This window comes from Corella eumyota, chromosome 6 (assembly GCF_963082875.1).
Source record: "Corella eumyota chromosome 6, kaCorEumy4.1, whole genome shotgun sequence".
In the NCBI taxonomy this organism is placed as follows: Eukaryota; Metazoa; Chordata; class Ascidiacea; order Phlebobranchia; family Corellidae; genus Corella; species Corella eumyota.
In genome coordinates, this window is record NC_137495.1 from 14,149,917 (window position 1) to 14,177,757 (window position 27,841).

The 27,841-nt window shown below is 27.6% G+C and overlaps 1 protein-coding gene and 1 pseudogene across 1 annotated transcript; both read left to right on the forward strand.

Moving 5' to 3' along the window:
* Positions 1–1,461: 1,461 nt before the first annotated feature.
* On the forward strand, positions 1,462–6,414 carry LOC145755919 (protein spinster-like). The gene is given in 11 exon segments (XM_082572153.1): positions 1,462–1,682; positions 1,777–1,810; positions 2,321–2,463; positions 2,952–3,062; positions 3,307–3,470; positions 3,700–3,800; positions 4,351–4,408; positions 4,892–5,047; positions 5,590–5,712; positions 5,802–5,995; positions 6,364–6,414. Coding segments are annotated over 11 exon segments (1,326 nt in total). The 3' UTR covers positions 6,385–6,414.
* Positions 6,415–10,274: 3,860 nt separating this feature from the next.
* Positions 10,275–27,841, forward strand: part of LOC145755921 (MFS-type efflux pump MSMEG_3705-like) — a 42,484-nt pseudogene continuing 24,917 nt past the window's right edge.

Sequence of the window (27,841 nt, forward strand, 5' to 3'; positions counted from 1 at the left end):
CTGTTTAATTGGTTTTTGGAGGTGTCTGAGGATGAAGAAATTTTAAGTATGGTCGTTATTGCCAATTTCAGACACCTTTAAAAACCATTTTATAACCATTATTTTTTTTAAAAAACCACTTGGGCAAGTTAGTTTAAGCGTTCTTATGTTGTTAAGGCAGTTTTCATTAAAATTTATAACTGTTTAGTTGGTTTTTGGAGGTGTCTGAGGATGAAGAAATTTTAAGTATGGTCGTTATTGCCAATTTCAGACACCTTTAAAAACCATTTTATAACCATTATTTTTTAATAAAAATGACCGGGGCAAGTTAGTTTAAGCGTTCTTATGTTGTTAAGGCAGTTTTTATTAAAATTTATAACTGTTTAATTGGTTTTTGGAGGTGTCTGAGGATGAAGAAATTTTAAGTATGGTTGTTATTGCCAATTTCAGACACCTTTAAAAACCATTTTATAACCATTATTTTTTAATAAAAATGACCGGGGCAAGTTAGTTTAAGCGTTCTTATGTTGTTAAGGCAGTTTTTATTAAAATTTATAACTGTTTAATTGGTTTTTGGAGGTGTCTGAGGATGAAGAAATTTTAAGTATGGTCGTTATTGCCAATTTCAGACACCTTTAAAAACCATTTTATAACCAATATTTTTTAATAAAAATGACCGGGGCAAGTTAGTTTAAGCGTTCTTATGTTGTTAAGGCAGTTTTTATTAAAATTTATAACTGTTTAATTGGTTTTTGGAGGTGTCTGATGAGGGTGAAATTACCGCAAATTCTGGCACCCCTAAATTTAAAAAATTTTGCCACAAATTTCAACACGTTAAAACAAAAAAAAATTGTTGAGGCAAGCTGGAACAATAGTCCTAAAATCGGAAAAATCATTTTTATTAAAAAATAACAACGATAAAGTGAATTTTAGAGGTGTCTGAAAAGGTGTCTGAAAAAGTGTCGGGTGTCTGGTTTTAGTACATCCCTAAAAATTAGTTGAAATATGTTTTAATGAGTATAACTTAGTCCGCTTTACGAGTCAGATGTGTTAATGGGTAAACTGAATATGTGAGGGTTAGGGTAAGGGTTTAATTTATGCAACCTCTTTGTTTAATTACATGTGCCGTATTTCGGTTACACACCCTGTTTATGTAGGGCGTGCGAAACTAATAGAGATCCCAATTTTTATGTATCAAATTTGAAAATTATATATACTGTAATAATGGCAGCATGGTGTAGTGGTCAGAACACTTGGCTTCACTACATGAGGTCCTGGGTTCGATCCTCATTGCTTCCATGCTGTAGCGCTCTTAAGTAAGGCGATATAAACCGTATGAACTTCTGCTGAGCCAGCACTTAACCAGCAGCTTTTTTTAAGTTGTTAAGTTGACCTTTCCATATCGCTAATTAATAAATGTAAAAATATAGTTTAACAGAATTTAAATTCAGTTTACTTTAACATTAGGAAAACAATTTGAAAATGGTTAAAACATTTAAAGGGGAGCCCATGTATCATTGGTATTGTATAACAATCCTAATGTTGTGTTATGGGTTTGGGGAGTTGGGTCATTTTATGATCGGTGTCACCTCAAAGGAAATGGCACAGGACGTTCATTTTGGAGACATGGCTTGTTTGACCTTGGACATAAATGTTGAAAAACTGTCAAACACAAAATGCGGAGATGTGAAGAATTCAACACAGTGAGTAGTTGTTAATTTTGCATGCTAATATTATTTTATTTTCTTAGATCTATATTAGACAATACTAAAGGTAAACGTTAACAAAAATTTGCAGAATGTGGGATGGAACAGAAATTTTGTATTTTACTGCAAGATAAAGTCGATATTTCCTTAAGCAGTGAGAATCAAACCCAGGATCTTAACTAACGATGCTACAACATGCCAGTAGTGGGAATCAAACCAAGAACCTTAGGTCTTACCTAACGATGCTACAATATGTCAGCAGTGAGAATCAAACCCAACATCTCAGGCCTTACTTAAAAATGCTACAACATGCCAGCAGTAGGAATCAAACCCAGGATCTCAGGTCTGACTTAAGGATGCTACAACATGCCAGCAGTAGGAATCAAACCCAGGATCTCAGGTCTGACTTAAGGATGCTACAACATGCCAGCAGTCGGAATCAAACCCAGGATATCAGGTCTTACTCAAGGATGATACAACATGCCAGCAGTGGGAATCAAACCCAGGATCTCAGGCCTTACACGAATGCTACAAAATGCCAGCAGTGGGAATTAAATTCAGGACCTTAGGTCTTACTCAAAGATGCTACAACATGCTAACTAACAAAGTAAATTATTAATATTCTTAATTTTTAGATGGGATTGAATGGAACGATATATTGTGAATGAAATTACTCAGGCCAGGGAATAGAATACCAAGTTCTTGCTGGTCCAATGTTTATTGCCATTTTTACTGTTACGGGAGTTGTAATGGGAATTGTTGGCGATAAATATAACAGGTTGATTACCGACTATTTTTTATATTTATTTATCTTCAATGTGGAAAGGTCAACTTCACGACCTAAACATAGAATAACATCATTTACTCTGACTCCGTATCAAGTTGCCTTCAACAGTTTGGGATATTATAAATTACAATAAGCCGATAATTAAGCTGCTAATTAAGTGCTGGCTCAGCAGGAGTTCATACTGTTTATAGCGCCTTACTTAAGGGCGCTACAGCATGAGGGCTGTGGGGATAAATTTTTTTTATAAACTTTTTTTGAAGTAAAAGAGAGTTAATAGAAAATGTGTTCTTGTTAGTAAAATGGTGGTTTTGGCATATAGTTTTTGGTAAAATGTCAGTAACTCCATTTTCTATGCAAACCTAAAATCTCTTTTTTTTTTTTTTTTTTTTTAAAATCTCATTTTTTTTTTATTTATTTTGCTTTTCAATATTTAAATTTTGAATTAACTTTTATAAAACTCTTTTTATTTTATGGTTTAGAATCCAGATATTATCTGCAAGTGTTTTCTTTTACTCGGTAATGACTTTTACCACCGGATTTGCCGACACTTATTGGTTGTTAGCTTTGCTGAGAGTTGGTTTTGGGGCAGGGTGAGTTTAAAGTTTGTTTCAGTAAAAAAATATTTAAAAAAAAAAGTTTTTTGTACCAGTTAATATTTTTAACTAAATTTGTGGGTGAAGCATGGTGTAGTGGTAAGAGCACTTGGCATCACTACATAAGGTTCTGCGTTCAATTCCCACTGCTCTTATGCTAGGGTCTTAACAAACCTTAATAATATCAAATTTTTTGTATGTATAATAAATTCTCTTAAAAACCTAAACCTTTTTTTCTCAGAGAGTCGGCCTGTACTCCTCTTACCTCAAGTTTGGTGGCCGACATTTTCTCACAGAAAGTTCGAGCTTTTGCGATGAGTTTTTTCAACTTTGGGATTTATTTTGGATATGGTTTGGCATTTGCTGTTGGAAATTATGTGACTGACGCCAATGTTCTTGGAAATGGTGAAAATATTTTAAATATTTTTTGAACGACAGTGCGGTGTAGTAGTCAGAACACTTGGCTTTACTACATGAGAACCTGGGTTCGATTCCTACTACTCTCATAACGTAGTAGCCTACCCTATTTTTGAACAATTTATTTTTAGGTTTTTTTATCAAATCAACCCCCAAAAAATTAATTTTATTGTTTTGAATTGATTTTTAACTAATCTTTTGTTAATTTTTTCTTAGAGCTGGCGTTGGTGTTACTTTATAGCTGGAGCTCCAGGCATAATTATGGCGATTATTTTATATTTCTCTGTCAAAGAACCGGAACGTAAAATTATAGAACAAGCTGAAGAGAATAACAAATATGAGATAGACTTTGGTATTTAATACTTTTGATAAAATGTTTAATAAATGAAACTGTTTTTTGTAATTCTTTATCCTCAATGTGAGAAGGTCGATCTCATGACCTAAACATAGAATAACATCAGTTACCCCAACCTGGTCTCAAATTGACTTTGGCAGTTTGGGATATTATTAAATATATTTGTCTGATAATTATGCTGCTTATTAAGTGTTGGCTCAGCAGGAGTTTATACTTTTTTATATCGCCTTACTTAAGGGTGCTACCACATGAGAGCAGTGGGGATTGAACCCACGACCTCATGGTGGTGTAGCAAGTGTTCTTACCACTACACCATCCTGCCGTTTTCATTATAAGAATTGTATTTTTTAAGTCTGCCGTAAAATTTCTTATTTTTTTGGAGAAATGTTTAAAAGTTATTTGGTCTATTTTGCAAACTATATTTTTAACTAAACTATTTATAAACCTGGTTATAAATTTTATTATTTAGAAAAGCAGTCGGTGTTGAAATCAATTTTGACAACTTTCAAATTATTTATCAAATCTCCAACTATCTTATTGTTACTGGTTGGGGCTTCATTTAGACATTCTGGTGAGTTTTATATTTATGCAATAAAATCCTTAGTCGGTGCTTCAACATGCTGCTACTGCGAATCAAACTTTAAACCTCACCCTACATACTGTAGTGGTCGAATCACTTTGCTTTACTACATGAGGTCTTTGGTTCGATCCCTTCTGCTCTCGTGCTGTAGTGCTTTTGAGTAAGGAGCTATAAACTCCTGCTAAGCCAGTACTTAATCAATTATCGGGCAATTATAGTCTATAATATCCCAAACTGCCACAGGCAACTCGAGACTGGGTCGGGGTAACTTGTGTTATTCTATGTTTAAGTCGCGCATTCGACTTTCCCACATCGAGGATAAAGATATATACAAAAAAAATAATAATATCCCAAACTGCTAAAGGTAACTCGGGACTGGGTCGGGGTAACAAAAATTCATCTATGTTCAGGTCATGAAGTCGACCTTCCCACATCGAGGATAACAAAATCTAAATCAAATTTTAATGTTTTCAGCAAGTTTTTGTTGGTCTTACAACAGTCAGTTATATTTTGATCAATATTACCCCGGCACAGAGGTGGGGTTGTGGATGAGTTTAACTTCCATTAATGGTGGAACGATTGGGATAATCACTGGTGGAATTTTGTCTGATTTACTCGCTTCTAAATACGGTAATCTTTATTTTGATCATATTATTAAAAATTTGATTTTACTGAATGGACACTTTTCTAAAATAGTTTTCGAAAATGGCATTATCTGAAAATTTTGACATAAATTGAAGGTTGGCAGCATGGTGTAGTGGTCAAAACCCTTGTCTTTACTACATAAGTTCCGTTGTTCAATCCCCACTGCTTCCATGCTGTAGAGCCCTTAAGTAAGGTGCTATAAACAATATTAACTTCTGCTGAGCCAGCACTTAATCAGCAGCTTAATTATTGAGCAATTATAATATCCCAAACTGTCAACTTGAGACCGGGTCGGGGTAACTGATGTTACTCTATCTTTAGGTTGTGCATTCGACCTTCCCACGTTAAAGATAAATAAGTACAATAAAACAGTTTTATTTTCAGAGAAGGGATAGGGTGTAAGGGGGTTAATATAAATGTCCCATTGTGTAAATTGACAGTATTATTAATATTACACAAATTTTGTAGATTTGTATTTAGAAATATTCCATTTTTTAGGTTTTAATTTTAAATCAAATTTTTTTTAGGTGTACGAACAAGATTGTGGGTTTTGGTCGTTAGTCAAGCAATAGCCTGCCCTCTAGCGGCGGGAACTCTTTACTTTTCTCCGCCTTATGCTTTTATTTCGCTCTTTGGAGCTTATTTATTCGGTAAATAGTTTCATATTTTTTAAGAGAACAGTTACCCCGACCCAGTTTTGAGATGACTTTATTGTAATCAAATTTTATTTAATACACAGCGGAAATGTGGTTCGGAGTTTTGTTCACTGTTTTGGTTGAGTTCTTTCCTGCCCAGTCATGCGCAACAGCGATCGCTATGTTTATTTTTGCGATCAATAATATTGGAGGGAATTCCCCTCTTATAGTACAACCTATGATCAAAGTTTTAGGTTTCAGGGAAGCACTGTACATCGTTTACCCAGGATTTTACTTGGTTAGTAAGTTTTTTTTCTGATAATTATTTATCCTCGATGTGGGAAGGTCAACTTCACGACCTAAACATGGAGGTATATATGTTACCCTGACCTAGTTTTAAGTTAACTTTGGCAGTTTGGGATATTATAGATTATAATTGCCTGATAATTAAGCTGCTGATTAAGTGCTGGCTTAGCAGGAGTTTATATCGTTTATAGCACCTTACTCAATAACGTTATAGCTTGAGAGCAGTGGGAATCGAACCCAGGACCTCATCCAGCAAAGCCAAGTTTTTTAAATAATATTTTAAAGGTTTATATAGTTTGATTTTTAAACCTGGTTTAATTTATTTTTTTAGTTTTTACGAAAACTTTTTTCTAATTTCAGGTTCTTTTTTCTTTTTGTTGACTCAAATTTCTCTTCTGCGTGGTTCACCGCACATGAGCATTGAAGCGAATAATTGTGAAGAAAGTGAAGCGATAGTTAATAAAACAAAACTTTAAATTGAAAAAAAAGTTTTTGAATTATTTTAAACATTTATAAATTTAAAAAATTTTATCATGACAATATTTTAATTCTATTAAATATTTATTAGTGAAATTTTTTTTATAATTTTTTTGCCAAAATTTTTTTAAATTTATTTTTAATATTATACTAGTGAGTTATTTTAGTTCCTAAATTATTTGTTGCCATTCTTGCTGTTTTTATTTTCTAATTTATATCAAATAAACAGAAATTTAAATAATTTTACAGTTTTTATTACTTTTAAGATTTTGTATTCCCTTACTTTATAATTACTCCATATTTTATGAGAAATTATTATTGTTTTATATTTCTGAAATATATTTTGTTTTTGTTACTTCTTTTAAAATTTTAGAGAACTATAAAATTGATATCATCTATTTTTTAAGATTATTTTTTCGAAAATGCAAATTATTAATAGTGATGTGCGGATCAAAATAGTGATCGTAAATCGTCGATTTTTGAAGGTATTTTGCGATCACCCGATCAAGGTCCAAAATCGGCAGATCGGTAATTACGTCACATTTAATTTTACGTCACAAATAAACACGCACTTTACATGCCTTAACCACATAGATTCCATAAACTTTTACAGCGCTTTATTTCCGCGCTAGTAAAATTGTTTTTAGTTCTTGTAAATGATACTGAATATTACGGTTAAATATTTAAACGTGTAAATAAGTAGAAGTGTTTAACATACAGGGTCAATTTTTTATGTATTTAGTGACGATAAAGTTACCGATTGTTCGGTCACGTTAGATCGTGATCTGATCCGAAAAAAAACGGCGATCGGCACATTACTAATTATTAAAATACTGTAGAAAGTTTTTTTGTTTTTATGCAACTATGCTTTTACAATTATTAAAATATTTAAATGTTAAAGACATGATTTCTATAAATGAATTTTTGGTTGAAAAGGCTGGGTTTGATTCCCACCGCTGGCATTTTGTAGCATTCGTGTAAGACCTGAGGTTCTGGGTTTGATTCTCACTGCTGGCATGTTGTAGGATCTTCAAGTAAGAACCTGAGGTCCTTAGTTTGATTTTTACTGATGGCATGTTGTAGGATCTTTAAGTAAGAACCTGAGGTCCTTAGTTTGATTCCCACTGATGGCATGTTGTAGGATCTTTAAGTAAGAACCTGAGGTCCTTAGTTTGATTTTCACTGATGGCATGTTGTAGTATCTTTAAGTAAGAACCTGAGGTCCTTAGTTTGATTTTCACTAATGGCATGTTGTAGGATCTTTAAGTAAGAACCTGAGGTCCTTAGTTTGATTCCCACTGATGGCATGTTGTAGGATCTTTAAGTAAGAACCTGAGGTCCTTAGTTTGATTCCCACTGCTGGCATGTTGTAGTATCTTTAAGTAAGAACCTGAGGTCCTTAGTTTGATTCCCACTGATGGCATGTTATAGTATCTTTAAGTAGAACCTGAGGTCCTTAGTTTGAACCCCACTGATAGCATGTTGTAGTATCTTTAAGTAAGAACCTGAGGTCCTTAGTTTGATTCCCACTGATGGCATGTTATAGTATCTTTAAGTAGAACCTGAGGTCCTTAGTTTGAACCCCACTGATAGCATGTTGTAGCATCTTTAAGTAAGAACCTGAGGTCCTTAGTTTAATTCCCACTGATGGCATGTTGTAGCATCTTTAAGTAGAACCTGAGGTCCTTAGTTTCAACCCCACTGATAGCATGTTGTAGGATCTTTAAGTAAGAACCTGAGGTCCTTAGTTTGATTCCCACTGATGGCATGTAATAGTATCCTAAGGTAAAAACGTGAGGTCCTTAGTTTGATTCCCACTGATGGCATGTTGTAGCATCTTTATTATTAGCCTTATAGTGTGCATCATTATGAAAAAAGAACTCATGTCCTGAGTTAACTTTTTAATAACCTTTTACTAAAATCTTGTGCCTTGAAAGGCTATTTTAAGAAAATATCATGCTCTAAATATGTTATATATCTTTCCTATATTTAGGTAAAAAGTCGTTTTTTTCATTTTTAAAGAGTATGGGCAGATACTTTTCAAGGGAAGATTAGGGTAAGGTTTAAAAATTCCGCTTTTCCGCAAAATCAAAAAAATTGTCGTTTAAAATAAATTTTTGCTTATGCTAAGCCAACACATATACAAAGCGTAAACTTGGACTTTTACAAAGGACCACAAATAGCTTCATTTTAAGCTTAACCTAGGCTCAAGATTTCGATGTTCAACTAACAGTTAGGGAAGTTTAAATGGGAGGCCCCCCAGCGACAATGGGAGGCCAACCACTTCTCCGTACGTGGATATTCGTTGGTTTTATAAGCGCGTCTGATTAGCTTGTAGTGCCTTTAGGCCGATGGCTTTGATCGACTGTTCGCTTTTTTGAATATCAGACCACCTACGCTATGGCAGGAACTGTTTTCCCCTAAGTTGGCATAGTTTTAAAGCTTTGGTCCGTTTAGGTAGTTAGGTCGCTTGCTGGGTTTTTTGGTAGATGTCTTGCGCTTTAGTCTTATTAGTTAGGTTGCTTGCTAGTTTTTTTGGTAGATGTGTTGCGCTCCAGTCTTAGTAGTTGGTTGCTTGCTAGGTTTTTTGGTAGATGTGTTGCGCTTCAGTCTTAGTAGTTAGGTTGCTTGCGAGATTTTTTGGTAGATGTGTTGCGCTTTAGTCTAAGTAGTTAGGTCACTTGTTAGGATTTTTGGTAGATGTCTTGCACTACAGTCTTAGTAGTTGGTTCGCTTGCTAGGTTTTTAGGTAGATGTCTTGCGTTTTAGTCTTAGTAGTTAGGTCGCTTGGTAGTTTTTGAGGTGAATATCTTGGGCTTGTTTGTTTGTGATAAAAATGGTAAAACATCGTTTTTTGTACAGTTTCTAATTCATGTTTATTTGGTAAAATATTTTTAGTTAAATTGTGTTAAGGCAGCCTGGTTTAGTAGTCAGAACACTTGGCTTTTCTATACGAGGTCCTAGACTTAAGTCCCACTGCTCTCATGCAGAAGCGCCCTTGAGTAAGGTGCTATAAACGACATAAACTCTTGCTGGGTCATAACTTATATAGCAGTTTATTTATTGTGCAAATATAATCAATAATACTCTAACCTGCTAAAGGCAACTTAGGACTGGGTCAAGGTAACAGTTGTTACTCTATATTTAGGTCTTGAAGTTGACTTTCTTGCAATGAGTATTTAAAAAGTGGTGACATTTTTCGTACGCCGCATATGAGTAACTACTTCAACTTTTTGTTGACATCGCGTTGAGGAAATGTGATTTTGTAAACAGACCAAAAACAGATGTTTTTAGATTAATTGAGCAAATTATAAAGTAAAAACAAAGAAATGTTAAGATATATTTATGTTAAAAAAATCAGAAAAGTTATGGTCTGGCAATATTTGCCAAAATTGTTTGCGTTAGCTGATATATTCTGGATAAAATTTTAAGTTAATTTTAGACATAAATTAAATCTTTTTTGCTGAATAATGTTTTTATTATTTTATTAATATTTAAACAAATAACGAACAATTTTTATTTATCAAATTTTAAAATTATATATACTGTAATAATGGCAGAACACTTGGCTTCACTACATGAGGTCCTGGGTTCGATTCTCATCGCTTCCATGCTGTAGCGCTCTTAAGTAAGGCGATATAAACCGTATGAACTTCTGCTGAGCCAGCACTTAACCAGCAGATTTTTTTAAGTTGTCAAGTCGACCTTTCCGCATCACTAATTAATAAATGTAAAAATATTTTTTAACAGAATTTAAATTCAGTTTACTTTAACATTAGGAAAACAATTTGAAAATGGTTAAAACATTTAAAGGGGAGCCCATGTATCATTGGTATTGTATAACAATCCTAATGTTGTGTTATGGGTTTGGGGAGTTGGGTCATTTTATGATTGGTGTCACCTCAAAGGAAATGGCACAGGACGTTCATTTTGGAGACATGGCTTGTTTGACCTTGGACATAAATGTTGAAAAACTGTCAAACACAAAATGCAGAGATGTGAAGAATTCAACACAGTGAGTAGTTGTTAATTTTGCATGCTAATATTATCTTGTTTTCTTAGATCTATATTAGACAATACTAAAGGTAAACGTTAACAAAAATTTGGAGAATGTGGGATGGAACGGAAATTTTGTATTTCACTGTGGGATAAAGTCGGTATTTATTTAGGACTGAGGGATGATAGGGAAAAGTATAAAAATTTTGCCCTTTTCGCATTCAGTGATTTTTTGTTAACGTTTACATATGCCCCCTTACTATTTTCCGAACCCTCAACTTTTTGCATTCTGTATTTTAGTACCATCTTATATATATTGACTGTTTTATTTCCAGTTTCAAAAGGTTTAATTGTAAATAAATTTAACTCCTGACGACATAGTGTAGTGGTAAGACACTTGGCTTCACTAAACTAGGTTCTGGGTTTGATCCCCACTGCTTACATACTTTAGCTTCTTTAAGTAAGGCCTATTATTAATAGAAACTTTTGCTACGACAATTATCAGCAGATTAATGACTGTAAAATATATTTAATAATATCCATAAATTCTAAAGCTAACTTAGATTTACTTTAACATGCCATCAGCTGGAGTCAAACCCAGGATCTTAGTTCTTATTAAAGGATGCTACAACACAACTGTAGTGGGAATCAAACCAAGAACCTCAGGTCTTACTTAAGAATGCTACAACATGCCAGCAGTGGGAATCAAACCCAGGATCTCACATCTTACTTAACGATGCTACAACATGCTAACTAATAAAGTAAATTATTAATAATCTTAATTTTTAGATGTAATCTCATGGGATAGAATGGAACGATATATTGTGAATGGAATTACTCAGGCCAGGGAATAGAATACCAAGTTCTTGCTGGTCCAATATTTATTGCCATTTTTACTGTTATGGGAGTTGTAATGGGAATTGTTGGCGATAAATATAACAGGTTGATTACCGACTATTTTTTATATTAATTTATCCTCAATGTGGAAAGGTCAACTTTACGACCTAAACATAGAGTAACATCATTTACTTTGACCCAGTATCGAGTTGCCTTCAACAGTTTGGGATATTATAAATTACAATAAGCCGATAATTAAGCTGCTAATAAAGTGCTGGCTCAGCAGGAGTTCATACTGTTTGTAGCGCCTTACTTAAGGGCGCTTCAGCATGAGGGCTGTGGGGATAAATTTTTTTTATAAACTTTTTTTGAAGTAAAAGAGAGTTAATGGAAAATGTGTTATTGTTAGTAAAATGGTGGTTTTGGGAATATAGTTTTTGGTAAAATGTCAGTAACTCCATTTTCTATGCAAACCTAAAATCTTTTAAAAATTTGTTTTATTTATTTTGCTTTTTAATATTAAATTTTTAATTAACTTTTATAAAACTCTTTTTATTTTATTGTTTAGAATCCAGATATTATCTGCAAGTGTTTTCTTTTACTCGGTAATGACTTTTACCACCGGATTTGCCGACACTTATTGGTTGTTAGCTTTGCTGAGAGTTGGCTTTGGGGCAGGGTAAGTTTAAAGTTTGTTTCAGTAAAATAATATTTAAAAAAAAAAATTTTTTTGTACCAGTTATTATTTATAACTAAATTTGTGGGTGAAGCATGGTGTAGTGGTAAGAGCACTTGGCATCACTACATGAGGTCCTGTGTTCAATTCCCACTGCTCTTATGCTATAGGGTCTTAACAAACCTTAACAATATCAAATATTTTATGTTTTGTATGTATAATAAATTCTCTTAAAAACCTAAAACTTTTTTCTCAGAGAGTCGGCCTGTACTCCTCTTACCTCAAGTTTGGTGGCCGACATTTTCTCACAGAAAGTTCGAGCTTTTGCGATGAGTTTTTTAACTTTGGAATTTATTTTGGATATGGTTTGGCATTTGCTGTTGGAAATTATGTGACTGACGCCAACATTCTTGGAATGGTGAAAATTTTTTAAATATTTTTCACCGGCAGCATGGTGTAGTAGTCAGAACACTTGGCTTTACTACATGAGGACCTGGGTTCGATCCCAACTGCTGTCATGATGTAGCACCCCTTTTTTTGATCAGTTTATTTTTAGGTTTTTTTATCAAATCAACCTCTAAAAAAACAGAATTAATTTAAATTAATTTTTAACTAATTTTTTGTTAATTTTTTCTTAGAGCTGGCGTTGGTGTTACTTTATAGCTGGAGCTCCAGGCATAATTATGGCGATTATTTTATATTTCTCTGTCAAAGAACCAGAACGTAAAATTATAGAACAAGCTGAAGAGAATAACAAATATGAGACAGACTTTGGTATTTAATACTTTTGATAAAATGTTTAATAAATGAACCCGTTTTCTGTAATTCGATCGATGTCACGACCTAAACATAGAGTTGACTTTGGCAGTTTGGGATATTATTCAATATATTTGTCCGATAATTAATCTGCTGATTAAGTGTTGGCTCAGCAGGTGTTCACACCGTTTATAACACCTTACTTAAGGGTGCTACAGCATGAAAGCAGTGGGGATTGAACCCATGACCTTATGTGTGGTGTAGCAACTGTTCTTACCACTACACCATGCTGCCGTTTTCATTATAAAAATTGTATTTTTTAAGTCTGTCGTAAAATTTCTCTTTATTTTGGAGAAATGTTTAAAAGTTATTTGGCCTATTTTGCAAACTATATTTTTAACTAAGCTATTTATAAACCTGGCTATAAATTTTATTATTTAGAAAAGCAGTCGGTGTTAAAATCAATTTTGACAACTTTCAAATTATTTATCAAATCTCCAACTATCTTATTGTTACTGGTTGGGGCTTCATTCAGACATTCTGGTGAGTTTTATATTTATGATTAAAACCTTTAGTCGGTGCTTCAACATGCCGGTACTGGGAATCAAACTTTAAACCTCACCCTACATACTGTAGTGGTCGAATCACTTTGCTTTACTACATGAGGTCTTTGGTTTGATCCCTTCCGCTCTCAAACTGCCACAGGCAATTCGAGACTGGGTCGGAGTAACTGATGTTACTCTATGTTTAAGTCGCGCATTTGACTTTCCCACATCGAGGATAAAGATATATACAAAAAAATAATAATAATATCCCAAACTGCTAAAGTTAACTCGAGACTGGGTCGGGGTAACAAATATTCATCTTTGTTCAGGTCATGAAGTTGACCTTCCCACATCGAGGATAACAAAATCTAAATCAAATTTTAATATTTTCAGCAAGTTTTTGTTGGTCTTACAACAGTCAGTTATATTTTCGGGTAACTGATGTTACTCTATGTTTAGGTTGTGCATTCGACCTTCCCACGTTAAAGATAAATAAGTACAATAAAACAGTTTTATTTTCAGAGAAAGGATAGGATATAAAGTGGTTAATATAAATGTCCCATTATATGTAAATTGACAGTATTATTAATATAACACAAATTATGTAGATTTGTATTTAGAAATATTCCATTTTTTTGGGGGTTTAATTTTAAATCAAATTTTTTTAGGTGTACGAACAAGATTGTGGGTTTTGGTCGTTAGTCAAGCAATAGCCTGCCCTCTAGCGGCGGGAACTCTTTACTTTTCTCCGCCTTATGCTTTTATTTCGCTCTTTGGAGCTTATTTATTCGGTAAATAGTTTCATATTTTTTTAAGAGAACAGTTACCCCGACCCAGTTTTGAGATGACTTTATTGTAATCAAATTTTATTTAAAACACAGCGGAAATGTGGTTCGGAGTTTTGTTCACTGTTTTGGTTGAGTTCTTTCCTGCCCAGTCACGCGCGACAGCGATCGCTATGTTTATTTTTGTGATCAATAATATCGGAGGGAATGCCCCTCTTATAGTACCACCTATGATCAAAGTTTTAGGTTTCAGGGAAGCACTATACATCGTTTACCCAGGATTTTACTTGGCTAGTAAGTTTTTTTTTCTGATAATTGTTTATCCTCGATGTGGGAAGGTCAACTTTACTACCTAAACATGGAGGTATATTTGTTACCCTGACCCAGTCTCGAGTTGTGGCAGTTTGGGATATTGTAGATTATAATTGCCTGATAATTATGCTACTGATTAAGTGCTGGCTTAGCAGAATTTATATCGTTTATAACGCCTTACTCAATAACGTTACAGCTTGAGAGCAGTGGAAATCGAACCCAGGACTTTATGCAGCAAACCCAAGTTTTTTTTTTAATAGTTTGATTTTTAAACCCTTTTTTTAGTTAGTTTTTACGAAAACCCTTTTTCTAATTTTAGGTTCTTTTTTCTTTTTGTTGACTCAAATTTCTCTTCTGCGTGGTTCACCTCACATGAGCATTGAAGCGAATAAATGTGAAGAAAGTGAAGCGATAGTTAATAAAACGAAACTTTAAATTGAAAAAAAAAGTTTTTGAATTATGTTAAACATTTATAAATTTAAAAAATTTTATCATGACAATATTTTAATTTTATTAAATATTTATTAGTGAAATTTTTTTTATAATTTTTTGCCAAAATTTTTTTAAAGTTATTTTTAATATTATACTAGTGAGTTATTTTAGTTCCTAAATTATTTGTTGCCATTCTTGCTGTTTTTATTTTCTAATTTATATCAACTTAACCGAAATTTAAATAATGTTAATTTTACAGTTTTACTTTTAAGATTTTGTATTCCCTTACTTTATAATTACTCCATATTTTATGAGAAATTATTATTGTTTTATATTTCTGAAATTAATATATTTTGTTACTTCTTTTAAAATTTTAGACAACTATAAAATTGATTTTATCTATTTTTTAAGATTATTTTTCGAAAATGCAAATTATTAATAGTGATGTGCCGATCAAAATGGTGATCGTAAATCGTCGATTTTTGAAGGTATTTTGCGATCACCCGATCAAGGTCGAAAATCGGCAGATCGGTAATTACGTTACATTTAATTTTACGTCACAAATAAACACTTTACATGCCCTTACCACATAGATTTCCATAAACTTTTACAGCGCTTTATTTCCGCGCTGATAAAATTGTTTTTAGTTCTTGTAAATTATACTGAATATTACGGTTAAATATTTAAACAAACTTTTGAATAAGTAGAAGTGTTTAACATACAGGGTCAATTTTTTTGTATTGAGTAGCATTCGTGTAAGATCTGAAAGTTAATAAATAATTATAAACATGTGAACAACATGTTTATTATATTGACTTTAGTTCAAGGTCTGCAAAATGTTGCAATTCAGTAAACACAAATTTACTGAGAATTTCGCAAACATTGCGTAAATATTTTGAAGAATTTCTGCAATCACAGCTGATATTGACCTTATAAAAACATCAAGTGTTATAAATAACTTCCTGTTATGCAGCCATCAATATTTGTCCTAGCTGATACCAACGAGTTTTATTTATCGATATTATAAATGATTAACCAAGTTCAACAACCTTATAGCATATTCGCTTACAATTTAATTAAATATTTGTCATCAGGTTTTGCGTCATATTTAACTGACACCACCATGTTGACAATACTCAGTTTAATGTAAACTACCAAGTTGTTTGGTATGGGATAACTAACTGCTTTAAAATGTAATAAAATTAACTTAAAATTTCGTTGTTTAAAAGTTGGTTTGGTTTTTAAATTATTTACATTTTGTTGCTTTTAATTATGGTTCGAAATCTTTGATTTCGAAACATATTGTTATTGTCAGTGTATTTATTATGGTTCGAAATCTTAGATTTCGAAACATATTGTTATTGTCAGTGTATTTATTATTATTATTATTATTATTATTATGGTTCGAAATCTTAGATTTCGAAACATATTGTTATTGTCATTATATTTATTATTGTTTTTATTCTTATTTGACGAATTTTGAAAGACGATAACTTTTGTTCTTTAAAAGTAAAAGTTCTAAATTTTTAGTATGTTTGTTATTATCCCAACGAATCGCAAACCTCCTATTTACGACATTTAAATGTCACTAATTACTAATTAATATATTTTATTATTAAAATTTAAAGATTAAATTTTCTGAAATTTTAATATATTGTTGGTATTATTATTTTGTATGTTGCTGTTTAAAATGAAGATTTAACTCTAGCTAAATATCGTTTAATCATTATTTTAGTTTTTTTTTATAAAATAACGAATCAGTGTGAGTTTAACGCTTGAATAATTTAATAGCGTTCTGGTCGCCGTCAAAAATCGTCCTTTTCGCTGTCAATTAAAGTAAAAAATATTGGTTGAAAATTTAAGTAAAATGTTAAAGTATAAGTCAAAAATGTGTAAAATTTTTTTTTTTAATTGTTTTGTTATTATTATATTTTAATACTTGTTTAATTACTAAAAAATTAAAATCGGTATTTTGCTTTTAAATTTAGTTTACTTTTCTATTACAATATCAATGAATGCGTGTTCGTTTGTTAAAATTAGGTTTAAAAATAAAAAAGTTCATATTTAAATTTATAATTTAATTAATAAAACTACTAAATAAATTATATTTATAAAAAAGAATCAAACGATTTCGAACCATATTTTATTTATCAAATAAATTTAGTTGTTTTTATTCTTATTTGACAAATTTTGAAAGACGATAACTTTTGTTCTTTAAAAGTAAAAGTTCTAAATTTTTAGTATGTTTGTTATTATCCCAACGAATCGCAAACCTCCTATTTACGACATTTAAATGTCACTAATTACTAATTAATATATTTTATTATTAAAATTTAAAGATTAAATTTTCTGAAATTTTAATATATTGTTGGTATTATTATTTTGTATGTTGCTATTTAAAATGAAGATTTAACTCTAGCTAAATATCATTTAATCATTATTTTAGTTTTTTTATAAAATAACGAATCAGTGTGAGTTTAACGCTTGAATAATTTAATAGCGTTCTGGTCGCCGTCAAAAATCGTCCTTTTCGCTGTCCATTAAAGTAAAATATATTGGTTGAAAATTTAAGTAAAATGTTAAAGTATAAGTAGAAAATGTGTAAAATTTTTTTTTTAATTGTTTTGTTATTATTATATTTTAATACTCGTTTGATCACCAAAAATTAAGAACGGTATTTTGCTTTTAAATTTAGTTTACTTTTATATTACAATATCAATAAGTGCGTGTTCGCTTGTTAAAATTAGGTTTAAATTTAAAAAAGTTAATATTTAAATTTATAATTTAATTAATAAACCTACTAAATAAATTATATTTATAAAAAAGAATCAAACGATTTCGAACCATATTTTATTTATCAAATAAATCTAGTTATTATTGTTTTTATTCTTTCTAGTCAGAATTTTGAAAGACGATAACTTTTGTTCTTTAAAACAAAAAGTTCTAAAATTTTAGTATGTTTGTTATTATCCCAACGAATCGCAAACCTCCTATTTACGACATTTAATTATCACTAATTACTAATTAATAGGTGTTTGTTTATTAAAATTTAAAGATTGTTATTAATTTTTTAAATTTTGGTCAATTGTATATTATGATATGACTAACTCAAAAATAAATTAAAATTTTAATTTTTATCGATAATTACTAATTAATAGGTGTTTATTTATTAAAATTTAAAGATTGTTATTTATTCTTTAAATCTTAGCCATTTGTTTATCATGATATTGGTAACTCAAAAATGAATTAAAATTTTGAATTTTATCACTAATTACTAATTAATAGGTGTTTATTTAATAAAATTTAAAGTTTGTTATTTATTTTTTAAATCTCGGCCATTTGTATATCATGATATTGGTAACTCAAAAATGAATTAAAATTTTAATTTTTATTGCTAATTACTAATTAATAGGTGTTTATTTAATAAAATTTAAAAATTGTTAATTATTTTTTCAATCTTGGCCATTTGTATATCATGATACTAGTAACTCAAAAATGAATTAAAATTTTAATTTTTATCACCAATTAATAAATTATGGGTGTTTAGTGATTAAAATTTAAAGGTTGTTATTAATTTTTAAATTTTTGTCAATTGTATATCATGATATTAGTAACTCAAAAACGAATTTAATTTTTGTCACTAATTACTAATTAATAGGTGTTTGTTTATTTAAATTTAAAGATTGTTATTAGGTTTTTAAATTTTGGTCGGTTTTATCTTATAATATTTATAATTCGAAAAAAAATTAAAAAATAATTCTTGTTTGTTTTTTATATTTAAATGCTGGTTTGTTCATTAAAAATTAAAGTTCGACATTAAGCATTAAAAATTTGGTATGGTGTATTTTATAATATAAGTAATTAAAAAACATATTAGAAAAATAATTTTCGTTTATTTATCATATTTAAATGCTTGTTTATTTAATAAAAATCAATTTTAAGAATTTAAAATTTACTATAATTTATATCCTAATATCACCAACTTAAAACTGGGTTAAATATTAGTTTTTGTTTGTATTATATATATAAATGCTTGTTTGTTTATTAAAAATCAAAGGTTTGTAATATTCTTAGTTAATGTTTATGTATGTCTTTTTTTATTTATAAAAATTTATGTTAAAAATAATCAAATATTTTCGAACCATATTTTATTTATCAAATAAATCTAGTTATTATTATTATTATTATTATTATTATTATGGTTCGAAATCTTAGATTTCGAAACATATTGTTATTGTCATTATATTTATTATTGTTTTTATTCTTATTTGACGAATTTTGAAAGACGATAACTTTTGTTCTTTAAAAGTAAAAGTTCTAAATTTTTAGTATGTTTGTTATTATCCCAACGAATCGCAAACCTCCTATTTACGACATTTAAATGTCACTAATTACTAATTAATATATTTTATTATTAAAATTTAAAGATTAAATTTTCTGAAATTTTAATATATTGTTGGTATTATTATTTTGTATGTTGCTGTTTAAAATGAAGATTTAACTCTAGCTAAATATTGTTTAATCATTATTTTAGTTTTTTTTTATAAAATAACGAATCAGTGTGAGTTTAACGCTTGAATAATTTAATAGCGTTCTGGTCGCCGTCAAAAATCGTCCTTTTCGCTGTCAATTAAAGTAAAAAATATTGGTTGAAAATTTAAGTAAAATGTTAAAGTATAAGTCAAAAATGTGTAAAATTTTTTTTTTTAATTGTTTTGTTATTATTATATTTTAATACTTGTTTAATTACTAAAAAATTAAAATCGGTATTTTGCTTTTAAATTTAGTTTACTTTTCTATTACAATATCAATGAATGCGTGTTCGTTTGTTAAAATTAGGTTTAAAAATAAAAAAGTTCATATTTAAATTTATAATTTAATTAATAAAACTACTAAATAAATTATATTTATAAAAAAGAATCAAACGATTTTGAACCATATTTTATTTATCAAATAAATCTAGTTATGGTTCGAAATCTTAGATTTTGAAACATATTGTTATTGTCATTATTATGGTTCGAAATCTTCGATTTCGAAACATATTGTTATTGTCATTATATTTATTATTGTTTTTATTCTTATTTGACGAATTTTGAAAGACGATAACTTTTGTTCTTTAAAACTAAAAGTTCTAAATTTTTAGTATGTTTGTTATTATCCCAACGAATCGCAAACCTCCTATTAACGACATTTAAATGTCACTAATTACTAATTAATATATTTTATTATTAAAATTTAAAGATTAAATTTGCTGAAATTTTAATATGTTGTTGGTATTATTATTTTGTATGTTGCTATTTAAAATGAAGATTTAACTCTAGCTAAATATCGTTTAATCATTATTTTAGTTTTTTTATAAAATAACGAATCAGTCTGAGTTTAACGCTTGAATAATTTAATAGCGTTCTGGTCGCCGTCAAAAATCGTCCTTTTCGCTGTCCATTAAAGTAAAAAATATTGGTTGAAAATTTAAGTAAAATGTTAAAATATAAGTAAACAATGTGTAAAATTTTCGTTTTAATTGTTTTGTTATTATTATATTTTAATACTTGTTTGATTACTAAAAAATTAAGATCGGTATTTTGCTTTTAAATTTAGTTTACTTTTATATTACAATATCAATGAGTGCGTGTTCGCTTGTTAAAATTAGGTTTAAATATAAAAAAGTTCATATTTAAATTTATAATTTAATTAATAAACCTACTAAATAAACTATATTTATAAAAAAAATCAAACAATTTCGAACCATATTTTATTTATCAAATAAATCTAGTATTTATTATGGTTCGAAATCTTAGATTTCGAAACATATTGTTATTGTCATTATGGTTCGAAATCTTCGATTTCGAAACATATTGTTATTGTCATTATATTTATTATTGTTTTTATTCTTATTTGACGAATTTTGAAAGACGATAACTTTTGTTCTTTAAAACTAAAAGTTCTAAATTTTTAGTATGTTTGTTATTATCCCAACGAATCGCAAACCTCCTATTAACGACATTTAAATGTCACTAATTACTAATTAATATATTTTATTATTAAAATTTAAAGATTAAATTTGCTGAAATTTTAATATGTTGTTGGTATTATTATTTTGTATGTTGCTATTTAAAATGAAGATTTAACTCTAGCTAAATATCGTTTAATCATTATTTTAGTTTTTTTATAAAATAACGAATCAGTGTGAGTTTAACGCTTGAATAATTTAATAGCGTTCTGGTCGCCGTCAAAAATCGTCCTTTTCGCTGTCCATTAAAGTAAAAAATATTGGTTGAAAATTTAAGTAAAATGTTAAAATATAAGTAAACAATGTGTAAAATTTTAGTTTTAATTGTTTTGTTATTATTATATTTTAATACTTGTTTGATTACTAAAAAATTAAGATCGGTATTTTGCTTTTAAATTTAGTTTACTTTTATATTACAATATCAATGAGTGCGTGTTCGCTTGTTAAAATTAGGTTTAAATATAAAAAAGTTCATATTTAAATTTATAATTTATTATGGTTCGAAATCTTAGATTTCGAAACATATTGTTATTGTCATTATATTTATTATTATTATTATTATTATTATGGTTCGAAATCTTAGATTTCGAAACATATTGTTATTGTCAGTGTATTTATTATGGTTCGAAATCTTAGATTTCGAAACATATTGTTATTGTCATTATATTTATTATTATGGTTCGAAATCTTAGATTTCGAAACATATTGTTATTGTCAGTGTATTTATTATTATTATTATTATGGTTCGAAATCTTCGATTTCGAAACATATTGTTATTGTCATTATATTTATTATTGTTTTTATTCTTATTTGACGAATTTTGAAAGACGATAACTTTTGTTCTTTAAAACTAAAAGTTCTAAATTTTTAGTATGTTTGTTATTATCCCAACGAATCGCAAACCTCCTATTAACGACATTTAATTATCACTAATTACTAATTAATATATTTTATTATTAAAATTTAAAGAATAAATTTGCTGAAATTTAAATATGTTGTTGGTATTATTATTTTGTATGTTGCTATTTAAAATGAAGATTTAACTCTAGCTAAATATCGTTTAATCATTATTTTTGTTTTTTTATAAAATAATGAATCAGTGTGAGTTTAACGCTTGAATAATTTAATAGCGTTCTGGTCGCCGTCAAAAATCGTCCTTTTCGCTGTCCATTAAAGTAAAAAATATTGGTTGAAAATTTAAGTAAAATGTTAAAATATAAGTAAAAAATGTGTAAAATTTTTGTTTCAATTGTTTTGTTATTATTATATTTTAATACTTGTTTGATTACTAAAAATTAAGATCGGTATTTTGCTTTTAAATTTAGTTTACTTTTATATTACAATATCAATGAGTGCGTGTTCGCTTGTTAAAATTAGGTTTAAATATAAAAAAGTTCATATTTAAATTTATAATTTAATTAATAAACCTACTAAATAAATTATATTCATTAAAAAGAATCAAACAATTTCGAACCATATTTTATTTATCAAATAAATCTAGTTATTATTATTATTATTGTTTTTATTCTTTCTAGTCAGAATTTTGAAAGACGATAACTTTTGTTCTTTAAAACAAAAAGTTCTAAAATTTTAGTATGTTTGTTATTATCCCAACGAATCGCAAACCTCCTATTTACGACATTTAATTATCACTAATTAATAAATAATAGGTGTTTGTTTATTAAAATTTAAAGATTGTTATTAATTTTTTAAATTTTGGTCAATTGTATATTATGATATGACTAACTCAAAAATAAATTAAAATTTTAATTTTTATCACTAATTACTAATTAATAGGTGTTTATTTATTAAAATTTAAAGATTGTTATTTATTTTTTAAATCTTAGCCATTTGTTTATCATGATATTGGTAACTCAAAAATGAATTAAAATTTTGATTTTTATCACTAATTACTAATTAATAGGTGTTTATTTAATAAAATTTAAAGTTTGTTATTTATTTTTTAAATCTCGGCCATTTGTATATCATGATATTGGTAACTCAAAAATGAATTAAAATTTTAATTTTTATTGCTAATTACTAATTAATAGGTGTTTATTTAATAAAATTTAAAAATTGTTAATTATTTTTTCAATCTTGGCCATTTGTATATCATGATACTAGTAACTCAAAAATGAATTAAAATTTTAATTTTTATCACCAATTAATAAATTATGGGTGTTTAGTGATTAAAATTTAAAGGTTGTTATTAATTTTTAAATTTTTGTCAATTGTATATCATGATATTAGTAACTCAAAAACGAATTTAATTTTTGTCACTAATTACTAATTAATAGGTGTTTGTTTATTTAAATTTAAAGATTGTTATTAGGTTTTTAAATTTTGGTCGGTTTTATCTTATAATATTTATAATTCGAAAAAAAATTAAAAAATAATTCTTGTTTGTTTTTTATATTTAAATGCTGGTTTGTTCATTAAAAATTAAAGTTCGACATTAAGCATTAAAAATTTGGTATGGTGTATTTTATAATATAAGTAATTAAAAAACATATTAGAAAAATAATTTTTGTTTATTTATCATATTTAAATGCTTGTTTATTTAATAAAAATCAATTTTAAGAATTTAAAATTTACTATAATTTATATCCTAATATCACCAACTTAAAACTGGGTTAAATATTAGTTTTTGTTTGTATTATATATATAAATGCTTGTTTGTTTATTAAAAATCAAAGGTTTGTAATATTCTTAGTTAATGTTTATGCATATCTTTTTTTATTTATAAAAATTTATGTTAAAAATAATCAAATATTTTCGAACCATATTTTATTTATCAAATAAATCTAGTATTTATTATGGTTCGAAATCTTAGATTTCGAAACATATTGTTATTGTCATTATATTTATTATTATGGTTCGAAATCTTAGATTTCGAAACATATTGTTATTGTCATTATATTTATTATTGTTTTTATTCTTATTTGACAAATTTTGAAAGACGATAACTTTTGTTCTTTAAAAGTAAAAGTTCTAAATTTTTAGTATGTTTGTTATTATCTCAACGAATCGCAAACCTCCTATTAACGACATTTAAATGTCACTAATTACTAATTAATATATTTTATTATTAAAATTTAAAGATTAAATTTTCTGAAATTTTAATATGTTGTTGGTAATATTATTTTGTATGTTGCTATTTAAAATGAAGATTTAACTCTAGCTAAATATCTTTTAATCATTATTTTAGTTTTTTTATAAAATAACGAATCAGTGTGAGTTTAACGCTTGAATAATTTAATAGCGTTCTGGTCGCCGTCAAAAATCGTCCTTTTCGCTGTCTATTGAAGTAAAAAATATTGGTTGAAAATTTAAGTAAAATTTTAAAATATAAGTCAAAAATGTGTAAAAATTTTTTTTTTAATTGTTTTGTTATTATTATATTTTAATACATGTTTGATTACTAAAATATTAAGATCGGTATTTTGCTTTTAAATTCAGTTTACTTTTCTATTATAATATCAATGAATGCGTGTTCGTTTGTTAAAATTAGGTTTAAATATAAAAAAGTTCATATTTAAATTTATAATTTAATTAATAAACCTACTAAATAAATTATATTTATAAAAAAGAATCAAACGATTTCGAACCATATTTTATTTATCAAATAAATCTAGTTGTTTTTATTCTTATTTGACAAATTTTGAAAGACGATAACTTTTGTTCTTTAAAAGTAAAAGTTCTAAATTTTTAGTATGTTTGTTATTATCCCAACGAATCGCAAACCTCCTATTTACGACATTTAAATGTCACTAATTACTAATTAATATATTTTATTATTAAAATTTAAAGATTAAATTTTCTGAAATTTTAATATGTTGTTGGTATTATTATTTTGTATGTTGCTATTTAAAATGAAGATTTAACTCTAGCTAAATATCATTTAATCATTATTTTGGTTTTTTATAAAATAACGAATCAGTGTGAGTTTAACGCTTGAATAATTTAATAGCGTTCTGGTCGCCGTCAAAAATCGTCCTTTTCGCTGTCCATTAAAGTAAAATATATTGGTTGAAAATTTAAGTAAAATGTTAAAGTATAAGTAGAAAATGTGTAAAATTTTTTTTTTAATTGTTTTGTTATTATTATATTTTAATACTCGTTTGATTACCAAAAATTAAGAACGGTATTTTGCTTTTAAATTTAGTTTACTTTTATATTACAATATCAATGAATGCGTGTTCGTTTGTTAAAATTAGGTTTAAATTTAAAAAAGTTAATACTTAAATTTATAATTTATTTAATAAACCTACTAAATAAATTATATTTATAAAAAAGAATCAAACGATTTCGAACCATATTTTATTTATCAAATAAATCTAGTTATTATGGTTCGAAATCTTAGATTTCGAAACATATTGTTATTGTCATTATATTTATTATTGTTTTTATTCTTATTTGACGAATTTTGAAAGACGATAACTTTTGTTCTTTAAAACTAAAAGTTCTGAATTTTTAGTATGTTTGTTATTATCCCAACGAATCGCAAACCTCCTATTAACGACATTTAATTATCACTAATTACTAATTAATATATTTTATTATTAAAATTTAAAGATTAAATTTGCTGAAATTTTAATATGTTGTTGGTATTATTATTTTGTATGTTGCTATTTAAAATGAAGATTTAACTCTAGCTAAATATCGTTTAATCATTATTTTTGTTTTTTATAAAATAATGAATCAGTGTGAGTTTAACGCTTGAATAATTTAATAGCGTTCTGGTCGCCGTCAAAAATCGTCCTTTTCGCTGTCCATTAAAGTAAAAAATATTGGTTGAAAATTTAAGTAAAATGTTAAAGTATAAGTAAAAAATGTGTAAAATTTTTGTTTTAATTGTTTTGTTATTATTATATTTTAATACTTGTTTGATTACTAAAAAATTAAGATCGGTATTTTGCTTTTAAATTTAGTTTACTTTTATATTACAATATCAATAAGTGCGTTTTCGCTTGTTAAAATTAGGTTTAAATATACAAAAGTTTATATTTAAATTTATAATTTAATTAATAAACCTACTAAATAAATTATATTTATAAAAAAGAATCAAATAATTTCGAACCATATTTTATTTATCAAATAAATCTAGTTGTTTTTATTCTTTCTAGTCAGAATTTTGAAAGACGATAACTTTTGTTCTTTAAAACAAAAAGTTCTAAAATTTTAGTATGTTTGTTATTATCCCAACGAATCGCAAACCTCCTATTTACGACATTTAATTATCACTAATTACTAATTAATAGGTGTTTGTTTATTAAAATTTAAAGATTGTTATTAATTTTTTAAATTTTGGTCAATTGTATATTATGATATGACTAACTCAAAAATAAATTAAAATTTTAATTTTTATCACTAATTACTAATTAATAGGTGTTTATTTATTAAAATTTAAAGATTGTTATTAATTTTTTAAATTTTGGTCAATTGTATATCATGATATCAGTAACTCAAAAATGAATTAAAATTTTGAATTTTATCACTAATTACTAATTAATAGGTGTTTATTTAATAAAATTTAAAGTTTGTTATTTATTTTTTAAATCTCGGCCATTTGTATATCATGATATTGGTAACTCAAAAATGAATTAAAATTTTAATTTTTATTGCTAATTACTAATTAATAGGTGTTTATTTAATAAAATTTAAAAATTGTTAATTATTTTTTCAATCTTGGCCATTTGTATATCATGATACTAGTAACTCAAAAATGAATTAAAATTTTAATTTTTATCACCAATTAATAAATTATGGGTGTTTAGTGATTAAAATTTAAAGGTTGTTATTAATTTTTAAATTTTTGTCAATTGTATATCATGATATTAGTAACTCAAAAACGAATTTAATTTTTGTCACTAATTACTAATTAATAGGTGTTTGTTTATTTAAATTTAAAGATTGTTATTAGGTTTTTAAATTTTGGTCGGTTTTATCTTATAATATTTATAATTCGAAAAAAAATTAAAAAATAATTCTTGTTTGTTTTTTATATTTAAATGCTGGTTTGTTCATTAAAAATTAAAGTTCGACATTAAGCATTAAAAATTTGGTATGGTGTATTTTATAATATAAGTAATTAAAAAACATATTAGAAAAATAATTTTCGTTTATTTATCATATTTAAATGCTTGTTTATTTAATAAAAATCAATTTTAAGAATTTAAAATTTACTATAATTTATATCCTAATATCACCAACTTAAAACTGGGTTAAATATTAGTTTTTGTTTGTATTATATATATAAATGCTTGTTTGTTTATTAAAAATCAAAGGTTTGTAATATTCTTAGTTAATGTTTATGCATGTCTTTTTTTATTTATAAAAATTTATGTTAAAAATAATCAAATATTTTCGAACCATATTTTATTTATCAAATAAATCTAGTTTTAGTTCGATGTCCTAGCAACAGGATAATTTTTTTTGGGGGGGGGGTTTAATTAATTTAAAAAAATAATAATTATTGGTAATTATTAAACATTTGGCAGCGTGGTGTAGTTGTAAGAACACTTGCTGCACCAACATGATGTCGTGGGTTCAATCCCCACTGCTCTTATGCTGTAGCGCCCTCGAGTAAAGTGCTATAAAGGGTATAAACTCCTGCTGAGTCAGCACTTAATCAGCAGCATAATTATCGGGCAATTATAATCTCTATATTATCCCAAACTGCTTAATGCAACTCGAAACTGGGTAACTCTATGTTTAGTTCGCGCAATCGACCTTCCCACATCGAAAATAAAGATATATTCAAAAAAAACTTGTGACCAATTCTCCTTAATTTAAAGATTGCCTTTTTCTACCTGTTTCAAACCAGCATTTATAAACGAGTGTTCTTTTGCTGGGATCGCATTTTGATTGCTAGGCTAAGGTATATATAGAATAACTTTACGAAAAAATACCAGAATTTATAAACAAAACTTATTTATTAAACAGTGGGGCTCAGGGTCGTACATTTTAATTTTATTTTAACGTAAGGTTGTTTTCAGATTATATTTTATTT